The sequence below is a fragment of the Channa argus genome, chromosome 12 (genome assembly GCF_033026475.1).
Source record: "Channa argus isolate prfri chromosome 12, Channa argus male v1.0, whole genome shotgun sequence".
NCBI lineage: Eukaryota > Metazoa > Chordata > Actinopteri > Anabantiformes > Channidae > Channa > Channa argus.
The window spans coordinates 13703381-13718473 of record NC_090208.1 but is presented as its reverse complement, the minus strand read 5'-3'; the positions used below and the strand labels follow the sequence as shown (position 1 = coordinate 13718473).

The window sequence follows — 15093 nt, the reverse complement described above, 5'->3', positions numbered from 1 at the left end:
GCTATGTCAGAGTGCCTGGCAAATGATAATAAAGCCTATCTCAGCTTTCATTAGGCAAGAAGTGGGGTACACTCTGGACAGGTCACCAGTACAGAGAGATATACACGAACAGACAACCATTTACGTTCACAGACAATTTATAGTCACCAACTAACGTAACACGTAACTAACGTAACACGTTAGTAGGTAACACGTTTTTGGACTGTGGGAGGAAACCCATGCAAGCACAAAGAGAACATATTAAACCATTGTATATTTTTAAAATGCAGTTGATCAATATTTTTAATATATGTAATACAGACTTCGTACAGTTGTTTAGGCATAATGTTACATCTACAAAGCCTCATGTGATCGTGATAAGACTTTGAAACTTCACCACTGAAGGTTACTCAGTTTCTTGAAACACATTATCTTCTCTGCCTTCAGTGGATTTATGACATAACTTTTACACATCAAGATCATCATCTGGATCCTCCTCGTCATAGTCATCATTGGCATCAGGCTCATAAAGAATTCGTCCTGAACCTGGGCCTGAATGAAGCAGAGCTGTTTTCCTTTAGAAAACATCAAATAGAAATTTTAGATTGTGGCAAAACTATTAAATAAGATGTGTTGTAAAATTAGATATTTGTAAGAACGCTTCTCACTTCTCTTTACTGAAGATAAAGGGAAGTGCAAGTTTCTCCTTTGCCTCACGCTCTGTGTCAGATAAGCGAAGGTTGAAAGTCAAGTTAGCAGTTGGGTCCGTCTGCAGAAACACAAAAAAAAAGACATTCTGTCATGCCATGTCTGAACGCTTTACTTATTCGGATGATATGACTTAATAAACCGATAAGCCGAAAGGACAAAAAACAATTTCACCTGCAGTTCCTCAGGTTCATCCTGTCTCAGTCCAGTATGGCTGGGCTTACCCTGTACTATGACTGTAAAATCCTCTTTGATGTTAAAAACCTTCTCCTGAACACAAAAACAAGGTTATCAATAATTATCAAAAAGTGTATAAACACAAAATACTCATCTCAGGAAGGAAGGAATGCTTACATCTTGTATAACCTTTCCAGACTTTAAGCGCTTTGTTATCTTAGCCACTGCTTCATCTCCGTTTATTCCAGGTGCCACAGTGATGACTGAATTAGCCAAATGGCATACACTTCCCACAGTACCTCTCTGATGAATGTCTGTGTGGAGCAAACTAATAATACTTCTTACAGCTTCCCCTAAAGAAAACAGAAAAATTACCCCCGGGTCTTACAGCAGAGTAGTAAATATTAATACACAGTTTGACATCGCCCTTGCACTAGTGCAAGGTTCTTTAGCTTGTCACTCTTAAAGCCTGTATTTAATATCTTCTTTCTGTAAAACTACATAAAATCTAGGAATCACATTGGCAGGTGTATACAAATTAATTTGTTACCTTTTTTAAGTTGCTGAAGAGTCTTGCAAACAGTAGGAGGACTGACATGCCTCAAAACCAATGAAAGAGAGTCGATTACTAAGGTAGCTGGTTTGGAGTGTGATGTTTGCTGGACCATATGTGTAAGTTCCTCCAAATTAAAATGGTGAACTGTGAAATCTGGGTGATCAGTCCATCCAAGAGGGTCTTTAAAAGCATTGTGAAAGTGTAGCCTGAAGTGGCAAAAACATGTTTGTCAGTCAGTTTGGTTATAAATTGGACAGTGTAATTAAAAAAGGTTGAGGCCGATGGAGTTTTTATAATATAAAATTTTTTAAAAAAGGAAGAAAAATATTGCATTTTGCAAGTGTGCATCATTTCCTGTTTATAACATATATTTGTGCTTTGTTTAATTATAAAAATATTTCAACCTTTTATATTATTATTTAAAGTACTCATGACATGTTGCGTTTCAATTTCAGATAAATTTATTTTTATGCTTAATCCTCAAAATAAACCTCACAGGAATATAATGTAGAAATACATTCCCTTTCAAAAGTATTCGAACAGTGAGGCCAATTCATTTTATTTTTGTAGACTGAAAACATTTGGGTTCTCAAACATATGAAGTTCTCACACTGAAGATGGAACCAATGATGTTGAAATTCACATTTTAATAGATAGTGATGTATTACACAAAACAGAAGTATGTGGCTATTAGTTCTCTGTTAATGGACGTATCTTTAGCACTAATTTTACCTCTCAGTAAGTGTTTCTTTCAATCCATCTTTCAGCTCTGTGTCACTGATCTCAAACCCAATGACATGGACAGCTTCTTCCCTAGATACATAAAATAGGTCAACACAGATTACTAACAACATTGATAAGTAATTGAACATATCACAATCTATTTTATTTTTAATACCTGTTCAATGCAGCATTGATGAAGCTTTTAAGGAGGTGTCGACCAGAATAATTAACCGAATCTATCAATTAAAGAATAAACCACATCGCTATTATAACTGCGATGTTATTGTTGACAATTTAGACTAGAATCTACAACATATTAAGCAGTTACCTTGTATTATGATAAGCCCTCCAGCGTCAGTGCCTTGCAGTAATTCAGGCAACATTGCACTACGTAAATTGTAGGCTAGCTTCAGCTAGTTAGCATCCTTCTGTCTCACCACCTTATTCAACGTGAAAACTAAGCAACAAAACCAATTAAAAGACAGAAAAGGAGCGTTTTTAGCGTTGAAAATTAAGGCCACTTAACACTCACAAGAAGTTATATTTTAAAGGGAACACTCCCTGCCCAGGACACGTTCAGCATGGTTCGCGACGTTGTATGTTTGGGGTTTATTCTTCTTCGTTAGTGGTGAACTGCAGTCGAGCGTATCACTAGCGCCACCCACCTTTCATAAAACAACAAACGCTCATGTTCTTACAGTCAGTCATTGAAAAATAAAGATTCAGATTAATTTTATCAAGTACCAAGAGAAAGGAATTTAGTGTAATCTCAACATAATGCTCAAGATCAAGATCAACAAAACACAGTAACATTGAAATGGCCAGTTTTTTATTATTTGTTTATTTGGGGTAAGAAATAAAATGACACAATTCCAGGCTCTGGTAACAGATACTGCTGTACCCACTTGGATGATTTCCTGTAAAGTATAAGGATGGGTTTATTTTACTTTGTCCCAGTTCAGGTGTTTTTTTCTTGCCTACTTTCCAATTGTTTTTAATCTCATAACCTTTGCCACTGTGTTTTTCACTTTGTATTAAATTTTACTATAGCTGTAATTCTACTTAGTTTGCTTTTAGTCTCTGAGCTGCATCAATCTATATCTATATTCACTATATTTCACATCTATATTTCACATCTCTACTTCTATATCCTTATAGAATAGGCTGCAGACATTTTAAGGAGATTTTGTTTGAGGGCAAGTCTGTGCATTGCATGGAGTTCATTTTCTCTGTCTCTAGCCAGAATTTCTATATATGTAGTTCACGGTCACTTTCTCTTTTTTACTTTATCTTCAACTGTGGATGATCAAATCCACAAAATGGTTTATTATTTTTGTTATAGAAACTTTTAACAGAGTAGTGTTTACGTAAACCTCCAATTTGCCCGTTTTGTATAAAGAAATCTATTTTTGTTTCAGGTAAACCTATGGGAAAAGCTGTTATTAAAACGGCATTCTTTATATTTCAATAATTCATAATTCATATTATTCCATAATAAGTTCATAATTCCTTAAAAAAACAATGACCATCCAACATGTCACAGTAATCAATTAGAGGTCTTTTTTGCCAGTTTGACTTTTCACTTGACCATAAGTCAAACTATATCCTTAAGCTTTCAATCATTTTCCCCAAACCTGTGCTTTCAAAAAAAAAAGGCCTTTTCTAGTAAAAAAGACTATTCACGATATTTCTATACACAATTTAATAACTTTTATAAAACTTTCATTTACTATCCTTAAAAGTGTCTTTGTACATTTGAAAGGAGGGGACTAATTAAACTACAGGACTTTTTAAAAAGGATTTATTGAAATTGAAGCAAAAGCACAAGTACACGTAATTGGTTTGTATAAGGAATAATGATATATTTATAAAGCAGGGGGGGATTTATACTGTCCAAAGCAGGATTCATCCTTTTGCAGTTAGAAACTTACTTAAAGTTACTTAATCAACTAGTTACTGTAATAAAATACTTATCAAGTACAAGTACAATTACTTAAAACGTAGCAGTTTTAGTAAACGTTACTAGTTACTTTTGTATCCTCTTATCCTCACCCAGACAATGCAGACAGTGCGGAGCTATGGTGGCTCAGGAGGACGAGCCGTTATCCACCAATCCCAGCGTGGTGGTAGCTTCTCTGGTCACATGTCGAATCGTCCTTGAGCAAGACACTGAAACCCAATTAGTGTAGGCTAGCTGCATAGCAGTTCCCCTACCTGTGTGTGATTGTGTGTGTGTGTGACTATGAGTGCAAATAGGGGAATCAGAAGCAGTGTAAAGCGTTTGGGGTACCAGTATGGTAGATATACGTGTAAAGCATTTACTATATAACAGTGGAATGTGGCATATAACAGATTTTGACACCATGTTGTCTTCAGAATATAAATGATATCAGAAGAAAACAATGTTAGGTTACAATGTTAACATGCACAGCAAAAACGTGATAAAGTAATAGTATAGCAGAAATAATTAGATCATGTTATAACGGTGATTTCTATCTCATTCGTTTTTTAACTCCCTGACTCAGTGGACAGATCGGCAGTCCGTCTCAGGACTTCAGCTTAGTTCTGGGACAGACTTCTCGTTTGTCGCCTTGCATGGAGCACCTGACTCACGGTCATTGCACAGGATATCACGTTATTTCCTATGGCAAACGTTAGTATTATTTAAGTGCTTTACTTAAATATAGAATAAAATCTAAAATATATACTTACGTGCAAGTAACATTACAGTTTTTAACAAATACTCCAAAAGTACAATTTTTTTGTCTTTTCGGCTTATCCCGTGAGTTCAGGGTCGCCACAGCAACATGTCCACGTGTTGATTTAACACAGTTTTTACGCCGAATGCCCTTCCTGACGCAACCATCCCCAATTTCTACCGGATTGGACCGACACTGCACTGCTGGGGAGTAACGTGAGTAAATGTAATACGGTACTTCTCTCCCTGGAAAATTAACATGCTTGAAAAGCAGATCTGCCCGTAAGCACGATAAAGTTATTTCGGTATTGCCTTTTTTTCCCTGCTCTGCTCAAGGAAACATTTTCCCATTTCTACCTTGAGGGGTATGTTTGATATGATATGTTGCAATGCCCTGAAGGTTTACAGACTTCTTACAGAGGTCTTACATTCTCAAAAACGCCATATCCCAGCAGGCCCATTAATACATTGTATATAGGAAATGTAGTTTACTAACATTGCACGCCTACCTGATTATATGTGAGTGACTGTACAATAACCTACAATACCCAGAATACCCCACGGGGAACACTGCGCTGGCACCCTCAAGAGGCTTCTGCCGCGCACGGAGAGGACAGAGCGGAATAGAGTAAAAACTCCAGGCGATCGGCGGTCCGACAGTAAAGAAATGAAAAAACTTCGCATTAGAAGTTTGTATTGGGAACCTGCAATAACACGTAGTAGCGTTCAGTAAATGGCTTTTTGGCGGTTTTCCCTTTTCCTACCGATGGATTTACTACTGCCGTGACGAAGAAGCAGGAGCTTTAGCGACGGAGGAATTAGTATTTGTCAGGCTAATAACGTTAGTGTGGCGACAGTTCAGAGGCGGATTGCTTTGGCTGTTAGCTGAGGTGAAATATACAGACTAAGGACTATAACAGCTTCGATACACACCGAGTTGAATTTTGAAGAAGAGTATCGCCGGTTTTAAGCGCCATTGGCTTGCTGGTACCAAAGCTGTCAGGCGGTACGGTGCAGCCACGCCGGTGGAAGGCAGAGCGCGACGGCCGCTACTCTCCGGCTAGCTCGCCTGCTGCTTCTGTTTGTTGCATCGAGGCCTTGTCGGCAAGGCGACAATGCTTGACATAATGTCCGAGCACCAAGGTATGTTTCACCAATGCACCGCGACGAGCGATTAAACAAAAATGTGCCCGTGGGATGTCAATCTTTTTACCGTTTAAACATGTCTGTCGTGTAGCTGACATTAAGACGCTAACCTAAGTTACGGCTAACGTTATTGCTAACGTTTGGTTGCGTAGCCAAATTAATAGCACACTATGGTCTTGACTAAACTGCCATTTGTCCTGAAAATGCAGTGAACGGTATATTGGAGTGATTACACCTTCTCGAAATTGTCACAATCAACTAACTGCCAGCCCCAACGTTAGCATATTACAGCTAGGTTAGCTTGCTAGTCAGTTAAGGCGCCGATCCAGCTAGCTTACATTTACTTAATAGTTAGTAGCTGGACAACTAACGGTAGGCTGCCTCCTCACTGAAACACCCTAACGTGTCAGTTTTCAATTAACGTTAGACTGTCTTTATTGTCGACAACGAACACCATTACTTCTAAAAATAACGCCCATTTCAATGTTGTCAATTAAAAGACACACCGTGCTAGCATCAAGCTATGGAGCTTCCTACTTTCATATTAAGAAGCCAGCGTGATGAGCTAACTAGTTAACTAGCTGTAAGATGCTGGATTATTAGTACACCCTTCTCCGTTTAAAATTAATATTAATACTAGCCCATAGTAAATCGCTGTGGTCTTTGTCGATTTTCATTGCATGTCATTATATATAGATATATATCTATATATAATGTTAATTAACTTACATTTATATAGCAGCACTAGTCCCAACCATATTTGCCATTGTTGCTTCTGACGGCATAGCGTGTTGTTAGCTTCCCTTATAAATGTCAGCTAGCTATTCTACCTGCTAACAGAGATGCTAGGCAGACAGTGCAAAAACTACAACAGTCCAAAAAATTTACTCGTTACTTACATTTTTGCAGAGCCAATTACTTGTTTTAACTTTAATATAAAACCGGAGAACAAGTGTTTGACATACCCAAACCATCAGACTTTTTAACCTTAGCGGTAGAGTTAAAGTAATGACCGAGCCACACCGGTTGCAGTGTTTAGCGTTGCATCCGATGACAGATTTGTTATTTTCTGCTCTGATGGTACCAATAAACTCGGTGGGTGTGATTTAATATGGGCCTAACTAATCAAAAGATGATTCTAAACAAGCTCGATTCGCTAATCTCTAATAACCCACATTAAGTTATTAAGACAGGTTAGCAAACCGATGCTAGCTTTAGCCCTGTGTTTGGTGTTTCTTACAAGTATTTTGTTTCCTTCTGCCAGATTCACTTTTGACGTGCAAAACGGAACCTTTGGTGAGTTTGCAATTTGAATTTGTTGACCATTATTTTCAGTAGCCCTCTATTGGTGTAAGCGTTGTTGGATTAGCCCAACTTTTTAAACAAAGGCATGTGTTTTCTATAGCCCACAGAAAGGAAAAAGAGGACAGTTGAGGACTTCAACAAGTTCTGTAGCTTTGTCCTGGCATATGCCGGTTACATCCCCAGTCCAAAGGAGGTAAGTTGCTTTGGATAGTGGATAACCATTTCCACACTTTGCTCAAACTGTGAGTAAACACCAGTGTGGTGTTTTTTGTTTTTTTTTTTCTTCTAGGAAAGCTCATGGTCTCCGACGTCATCTAGCTCTGCACACAGTTCAGGGTTGTCAGCAGATGGAGGCGGCGGAGGAAGCAGCAGCATGGGTAATGCTTGGGCACATGGAAGCTCTGACATTCACACCATCCATACGTTTGTCCGTAAAGCCCGAGCAAATAAGGGCAAAAATATTCGCCACATGCACTCGGACAGCACTCTACTGGACAAGATGCGTCTTAAAGACTCTCTGTATGAGAGCCAAGCCAGCACTAAGGCAGAGCGCAAGAAGGACAAAAAACTGAAAAAGTTGTCACTGGGTTCTGGCATGACAGCAGCAGATAGTGGCAGTAGTGAAGGCGAAAAAAGGGCACGCATCAAACGCAGTAAAAACTCAAAACAGCCAAAAACTAAGAAGCTCAAGACTTCAGCTGCTCAAAGTGAGACAGACTCAGAGGCACGGCATTCTCATACAGAGGTACGACCTGTGAGAGAGGAGCTGACAGGGCATGGGGGCTCCACTCCAAGCATGCCAGGCCTGGGGAAGGTGCAGCCAGACGAGTCCATGAGGGAAGCGGAGATGAGCTCCAGTGAGGGTGAGACCTGGATTGCGGATGAAGACATCATGGTTGAGTCAGGTATGGTATTGTCACCTTTAAAATAAATGTGTACATTTCATAGGGTGTTTAATGCCATTTAATGTAACTTCTGACATCTTTTTTTCCACTGCTTTATGTACACTATCCTTTTTATGAGCTATAAAATCTTAAAACTGTTTCCTTTTAATTACACAGGGGATGATTCATGGGACTTAATCACCTGTTACTGTGGGAAGCCTTTCGCAGGACGGCCAATGATCGAGTGCAACCAGTGCGGCATATGGGTGCACTTGTCATGCGCAAAGATCAAGAAGTCCAACGTTCCCGACATCTTTTACTGCCACAAGTGCAGGGACTTGCGGCGCTCAGGACATAAAAAAGACACCTAGAAAATGACTAGGTTGTTGGGACAAAGAGCACCGACCTTGTTTTTGCTGTCCTCTGACACTTCTTTTCTTTGATGCCTACAGCCAAAACAGCCTAAATTATCACGTGGATGGCAAGTGTATTGTCAGTTTGTAGAGTTTCTTTTGACAATCATAACCATTCTTATTTATCCCTGTCTTTTTTCAACTTTCTTTAAATACTTAGGCTTTTTTTGGCCACTGTGAAGACTTGGACAAAAGGCAACAGTGACAGTGGAGACTCATTAATTTGTTACTAATTGATTCACATTAATTGGCTTTATTGTTGTATATTGTGCTGGTGACGTGTACATCATTTTTCACTGTTCATTGTTCTCGATTTGAGGGCAGATTTTATCTTGAGGACGTTGAGAAATCAGTGAAAATTTCTTTTAGAAATATCATTTTCAGTTTGATGCCCATTTCTTCCCAACTTTAAATCAATGCAAGTTTTACACAAAATGTATCTTAGAGATTGAAGAGGTCACTCCTGTTTTATGTTTAGAAGTATGTCATAATGCTACATGGGCAGCTCATCCTTCTTATATTTCTTTTCACATTTAGGTTATATATTTGTGGCGACTGCTGATGCGTTGCTATGTAGAAATCTCACTCCTCTAGAACAAGTGATCTTTGACTTCACTGAATCGGCTAACGTTTATTTTTCTGCAATGGCATCTACATTGCTAAATTTCAAATTGCACACAGACAATTCTTAAAGCAGTGCACTTTTTAACTGTAAACCTAAATACCATTTCCACTGCTTATATGGATGGTATTGAGAATAGAATCTGTACTTAGCATGTAGCTGCGTACATTCACGATTGAGCGCTTAGTGTTTCTCCCTGTCTGGCTTGTTAATCCAACTTCGATAGCCATTTACCATGAACAACATTTACATTGAAAGCTGTTTAAATTTTGATGTTTTGGTTTTGTTTGTGTGTTTTAATTTTTTTTTTGTGTATTTTCATGTTAATAATTCATCTGATATGAGGGGGGTAATGTTGCTGTAAGATGAGAGGTTTGGCTTTAAAATGTCAAAGTGGATCTAAAGCTAGTTTAAGAATGGTTGTAAAATATTTGCTTTTCTATTTCATTTAATTGTTTATTTCTTAACTTTCTGAGAAGCGGGATTAGAGATTCACCCACATCAGAGACTGGACATAAGATTATCTCAATTGAGAACAAAATTGTAGTGTACAGAAAATAAGTCGATGCCACTTTAGGGTGTGGCATTTGATTATGTTGTTTGGTTTTACCATGTGCTTTTCGTTTTGTTGGTGGGAGATTTTTGGAAAGTCTCCAGTAGCAGTTGCACTCTCTACATCTTTTCAATTCTGTGTACATATCCTGTTCTTTGACTGTACATATGTGAAAGTGAAGAGAGAAAATACCCACAAAATCTATATTTTCTGCAGTCTGTTTTCTTTAATTGTAGCTTGAAAAATAAAAGTCTTTGGGAACATATAAAAAGTTGTTTTTTAGTTATGTCACTCTCAAAAACAAAGGCATTTGAAGTGTTGTAATGGTTGTACCACTAGAGGGAGTTTGTGTGTTTCTTTTCAGGCTTGGTAGAAGGCTTCATCCTGTAACACAAACATACACTATATAAATGCTCAGTTCTTAAATAGCTAAAGATGAATCAGGTTATTCAAATAGTAACTATACAGGATGGTTATTACTACGTGAATACTACTTGAATTGGCTTAATGATGCAGGCAAGTGACATAAGCATCCTTTGTTTGTGAGTTATTGTATAGACAACTTGTTCTCTTTGGTGTACTAGCAGTGCCAGTTTAACAGTGTTTTGTCTCGGTTGTACTCACCTTTCGGTTTCGGGAACTGGACATTTGAAAGCTCCCAATTGAGTCCACGGGGGTGACTTTTCTCCTGTGGACACATAAACAAATTTAATCTAAAACACGGATGTACAGTGACTCAAGAATGCATAGTTAATTCATAATGTATATTCACTCTGCACTTTGTATTTGAAAAGACATGTTCAGTTAATTATTTAATAGAAAAAAAAAAATCCACAAATACATCAACAACCGCCAAAACAAATCTAAAAAATAAGGCAAAAGTAATTTGTATTGATTTTGGTACTGTCAGCAAATTCCATGCTTTGTTAGTTTTGGTGTGTTTGTGGTATTCAGCAGCAGTTTAGCTTAAAATTAAATTATGATAAACAATTTTTTACAAAAAAATCTAAAGATAATAAAAAAGAGTATTTGTGATTCTATCACGCTAAGTTCAACATCTTTCTTTACATGGTATTTACATTACTTAAGGTGTGAGTGAACATTTCCAAGTACACTGGCTCATTCATTAGACACAAGTGACACTTTGAAACTTTGAAATTATATGAAACTAGGGGGCGGCTGTAGCTCAAATCTCAAATCGTCCACTGACCACAGGATCAGTGGTTCAATCCCCAGGCCCAGCTATATGTTAGTGTCTCTGGGCAAGACACTGAACCCTTAACAGCCTTTCCCCTTGTCCACACCATTCCAAGCTTGGGTCCAAGCCCAGGGAGGGTTGCGTCAGGAAGGGCATCCGGTGTAAAAACTGTGCCAAATCAACATGCGGACAATCATCCGCTGTGGCATAAGCCGAAAGGACAAAAAGACAAAAAATAAAATTCTAATACATGTAACTATCATGCTCACTCACCTCTTTTCATTGACTTTATGGTGGAAGTGGAATTGGTTTTGGTGTTGGAGAGGAAGGTCCTCTGTTGAAGCAATGAAAGTCTTTGAGGGACGGCCATGCACATCTCTGCCTGTATCGCCCGCATCCCCCACAGAGACATCTCCTTGATCTGAGTGATCAGGCAAGTGGATGAAGAGCTCTTGGTCTACCCAGTCAATTTCCTGAGGACAGTAATCAGTGATAAAGGACATAATTAAATACCAGAAAGAATCTGTGTTTGTGCAAAAAGTGACAAGGAGTGTGTACACGATCTTACACTTTTGTTTCTGAAACTGCTTGGAAGTACCACAGCAGATATCTCCTCCAGCAGCAGGTAAAGAGCCAGTACACACCAGGAGCAAAGCATCTATGTAGAATAAATCAGGCAATTTCACATTTCTTAGTCAGTGCAAGGAAACAGTAACATGCAAGATGAGGAATTCCAAAAGCAACAATGCTCACCCTTAAAACTTCTGTTTGTCTTTGGCTTTCTATCCTCAAAGATCTTACTCTGGGTCTTCTGAAAAGCTGGCCAGTGTGGAGGGTATTTGTAGCCATGCATCTAGGGCGGGTTTATATTATCTGACTGGCACCAGGGGTTTAGGCTAATTGTGCGCGTGTGTGATTCAGACATGCCAATTACATCTGCCGCCCTGGTCATCATTAGTGTCAAACCTCTTAAGCCACTCTTCAATGATTTTAAAGTGCAGACAACATGCCTCGCCACACGTATACATACATCTTCTCAACCACTACCCCCCCTTCCACTCTCCCTGAAGCTGAGTGATGACAGATGGGAGCATGATAACGCCATTGTTGAGGATGTTGTAGCCTAGTGTTTACAGAATTGCTCTGGGGAAACACACCAGTCTGACTAGAAGCAATTGGTCTTACTTTGATCTGGGAGTTATGGCCAATACGTCTGATGTCTATGACTAATACTGATTTACTGTGATGACTTGCTAAATGTGTAGAAAACCACATCTAAAATGCTCAACCATTTTTTATTGCAGTGAACCTGGTTCCACTGTAACTAAATCAGACATAGCTCTGGATACATCTCACACAGGCAATTTAGAAAATCCTCACTTAAAGTAATTTTTATCTACAACTGATTCCTAACAATAAATATAAGACTATAAATAATTGCAGCTTTTTTCAAAAATGTATCAAAATGTTAACTACCAGGTGATGATCAGTCAATATCTGTACTCCTCTCTTCACCTCTCATTTGATGATACGACCACAAAGTCAATCAGTTGCTGTTGTGGTACCAGGTACACTTATTAACAACCCTTCGTTCAAAAATGATGTGGCCAACTCATGACTAGCGCAGAAGTCTAATAACAATGCACTACTAAGGCTCAGATAAGTTAGGTATTTCCTCCCACTCACTCAACTGGCACTCAGCCGGGGGACTTGTGACCATCCCCACACCCGCCTGACGTCACTCACTCTGGGCAACTCCAGAAAAGACAAGAGTTCAACTCCTCCCTAGGAGTTTGGTTTTAGGGCCAGTGCTATGGATAGAGGTAAGCCCAACTATATCTAGATAGTACTACTCGACATCCTGCACCAGGCCCTCCCTGACAGAGAGGTGACATTCTGCATGCCGAAAACCAGCATACGAAGCGTGAGATCAGCAATCGTAGGTATGTGACCTTGCCAGCTGCCTGGCCTGCTTGACCCTAATTCCTGTCCCTGCAGGTGGTGGGCCCAGAGAGTGGTAGCTCCACATTATTTCTCCAGGCTGTGCCCGAACAAGATGCTCACTGACGAGCTCCCTTCCTAGGTCTGGATCCAGAAGTGTGGATCCAGAAGTGTGCCCCATCGCCAGTCCCTATTCTAGGTGAGGCTTCATCAGAGATAGTGTCAGGACCGAGTGTGTCTGGTAAACTGAAGGACGTGATCATTCAGCTTCAACTGAATTCACCTATGGACTGCTACACAATCCAGACCACACACAAATCCCTTCACCGCTCCTCAGCCTGCCTGAAAACAGAGAAGAGACAGCAGGAGTGGATGGAGAGACTAGCAAATAATGGGGAGGTGGGGGTGATGCTCCATTTGGAGTATATGCGCGCTCAGACACGTTTTCACTTTTCTGCTTTTCCCGCCCTGCTGTAATTATTTCTATTTTGGAACACAGAAGCTCACCAAACAGAGCTGGTGCTGATGGATCAGAGGTGTATAAATAAACCAAGGCAAAGCTGGCAGCATGTCAGCAGGGGCAGAGGCCAGATAGGCTGCAATAAATGTCTCAATTATCAGGGACAGGGCCCATTAGGGGACTCTGGTTGGGTGCGTGACTGTGTGTGAGTTCTGTTATTACACTGGACCTAATGTCCTCCTGAAGATGTAAACTTCAGGAGAATCCTTCAAAACAAAGACATTTTGTTGGCTCTTACCTCTCTGTGGGATACTACAATACTAAATACATACAGTTGCAAGCGAAAGCAATGGCAATGTTTGCAATTTCCTTGTTTTCTCCATAAATTGATCGTAAAATGGAATCTGATCTTGGCTTATAAAAAACAAACAGTCACAATCTTACTTTATTGAACAAACTTAATAAACATATTAAGTGATGGGGAAAAAAGAAATGACAACAGTGTTTAAAAACTAGTGGAACCACTCAAGCAAGCAAGCACATGTAGCTTTGTATTAGCTGTGGTTTCATGATGAAGGTGTTAAGACAATGTTTGTTTTTGTTGTTTAGGTACTGTTACTGTGTTCATTCTGCTTCTGTGTGTGTGTGTCTACCCTCAAACCCCACATCCTTACTGCAGCAGGTGCCAAATACTGACTGACTTGTTTGCAAGCAAGACTGACATGTCATAATAACACAAATGATGAATGCTCTATATCACACAGGGAGAGGATGTAGTAATCATCTCATTTCAACAAGTTGCATATTCCATGTGCATGTGCATGAATCCTGCAAAACTCTTTCGAGAATCAGCTGCTCGCTCCAAGTTCTGCAGATCAAACTACATATTGCTGTAACCATGTAATGATTTTTATTATATGCTACTTTAGGGTTAATAGGCTAAGTGTACCTTTTATTTCACTATTTTTCTAAGATGACTTTAGCTACCAGTTATTAAAGTTAGCAGTTTACATGCAGAATAGGCCTAAGCAGCAATTTGGACTGTTTAACATCGACACACGCTGCACTATATGCTGTAAAATATTAGAAAGGGCTCCATTTACCCAGCTACAACATTATAATGATGCTTACCCAGTCATCTATCAGGTGTTCCTGCCACAGGGGGATGAAGAACTTTGAACAGACATATAATAAGGCTAATATACATAGCATACAGTTGCTAGTAGTGGAAGAAGTATTCAAATGTTTTATTTAGGCCTATGCAAATGTAGTAATGCCACATTGTGGAAATCTGTTTGTAAAAGTCCTGCGTTCAAAAAGAACGGTAATAAACCTATCAGCTTTTTACTCATACTAAATGACTCATTTCCATAGTCATCCAGGTCATAGTACTGCATCAGAATTATTGGTGTAATAATGCTGCAGTAATGTTAATTTATCCTGCTGGGTAATTTCTACAAGGGATTAAAAACCCATATTTATACCAAAACAAACTGTTCAGAAGGCTGCGTATCTCCAGACTCAGGTGACATTTGTTTTATTAATTCACATTATGGGTTGGTTTGATCACCGTTAATATATGGTTAGTATGTTATAGCATAGTTTCTTGTTGTTATATATCTAAGAGCCTTGTGTAAGTGTATGTGTGCGTGTCGATGGCGTCATCCATGACATCACGTACCTGCCTTTGACGTTTTTGCCTTTTTAGTTTGCCTAGGAGACGATGTTCA

General features: G+C 39.2%; 2 protein-coding genes across 2 annotated transcripts; one reads left to right on the top strand and one right to left on the bottom strand.

Moving 5' to 3' along the window:
• Window positions 1-119: 119 nt before the first annotated feature.
• On the bottom strand, window positions 120-2811 carry elp5 (elongator acetyltransferase complex subunit 5). The gene is made up of 9 exons (XM_067524069.1): window positions 2676-2811; window positions 2472-2600; window positions 2319-2379; window positions 2153-2233; window positions 1415-1626; window positions 1042-1217; window positions 862-957; window positions 648-748; window positions 120-554 (listed from the first exon to the last, which is right to left on the bottom strand). Exons 2-9 carry the CDS (start codon window positions 2524-2526, stop codon window positions 446-448), a joined length of 891 nt encoding a protein of 296 aa, XP_067380170.1. The 5' UTR covers window positions 2527-2600; window positions 2676-2811; the 3' UTR covers window positions 120-445.
• A 2602-nt stretch (window positions 2812-5413) lies between these two features.
• phf23b (PHD finger protein 23b) lies at window positions 5414-10035 on the top strand. The gene is made up of 5 exons (XM_067524067.1): window positions 5414-5984; window positions 7252-7283; window positions 7393-7485; window positions 7582-8197; window positions 8354-10035. Exons 1-5 carry the CDS (start codon window positions 5957-5959, stop codon window positions 8545-8547), a joined length of 963 nt encoding a protein of 320 aa, XP_067380168.1. The 5' UTR covers window positions 5414-5956; the 3' UTR covers window positions 8548-10035.
• The last annotated feature ends 5058 nt before the right edge of the window (window positions 10036-15093 follow it).

What these genes read in the sequence shown, in the direction of transcription:
- elp5 (XM_067524069.1), bottom strand. Translation starts at nt 2,526, where the DNA reads ATGTTGCCTGAATTACTGCAAGGCACTGACGCTGGAGGGCTTATCATA. An exon ending in ATCAATGCTGCATTGAACAG is followed by an intron (nt 2,234 to 2,318) that starts GTATTAAAAATA and finishes TTATGTATCTAG; the next exon opens with GGAAGAAGCTGTCCATGTCA. An exon ending in TTTATCTTCAGTAAAGAGAA is followed by an intron (nt 555 to 647) that starts GTGAGAAGCGTT and finishes TGTTTTCTAAAG; the next exon opens with GAAAACAGCTCTGCTTCATT.
- phf23b (XM_067524067.1), top strand. Translation starts at nt 5,957, where the DNA reads ATGCTTGACATAATGTCCGAGCACCAAG. An exon ending in CATAATGTCCGAGCACCAAG is followed by an intron (nt 5,985 to 7,251) that starts GTATGTTTCACC and finishes TCCTTCTGCCAG; the next exon opens with ATTCACTTTTGACGTGCAAA. An exon ending in AGACATCATGGTTGAGTCAG is followed by an intron (nt 8,198 to 8,353) that starts GTATGGTATTGT and finishes TTAATTACACAG; the next exon opens with GGGATGATTCATGGGACTTA.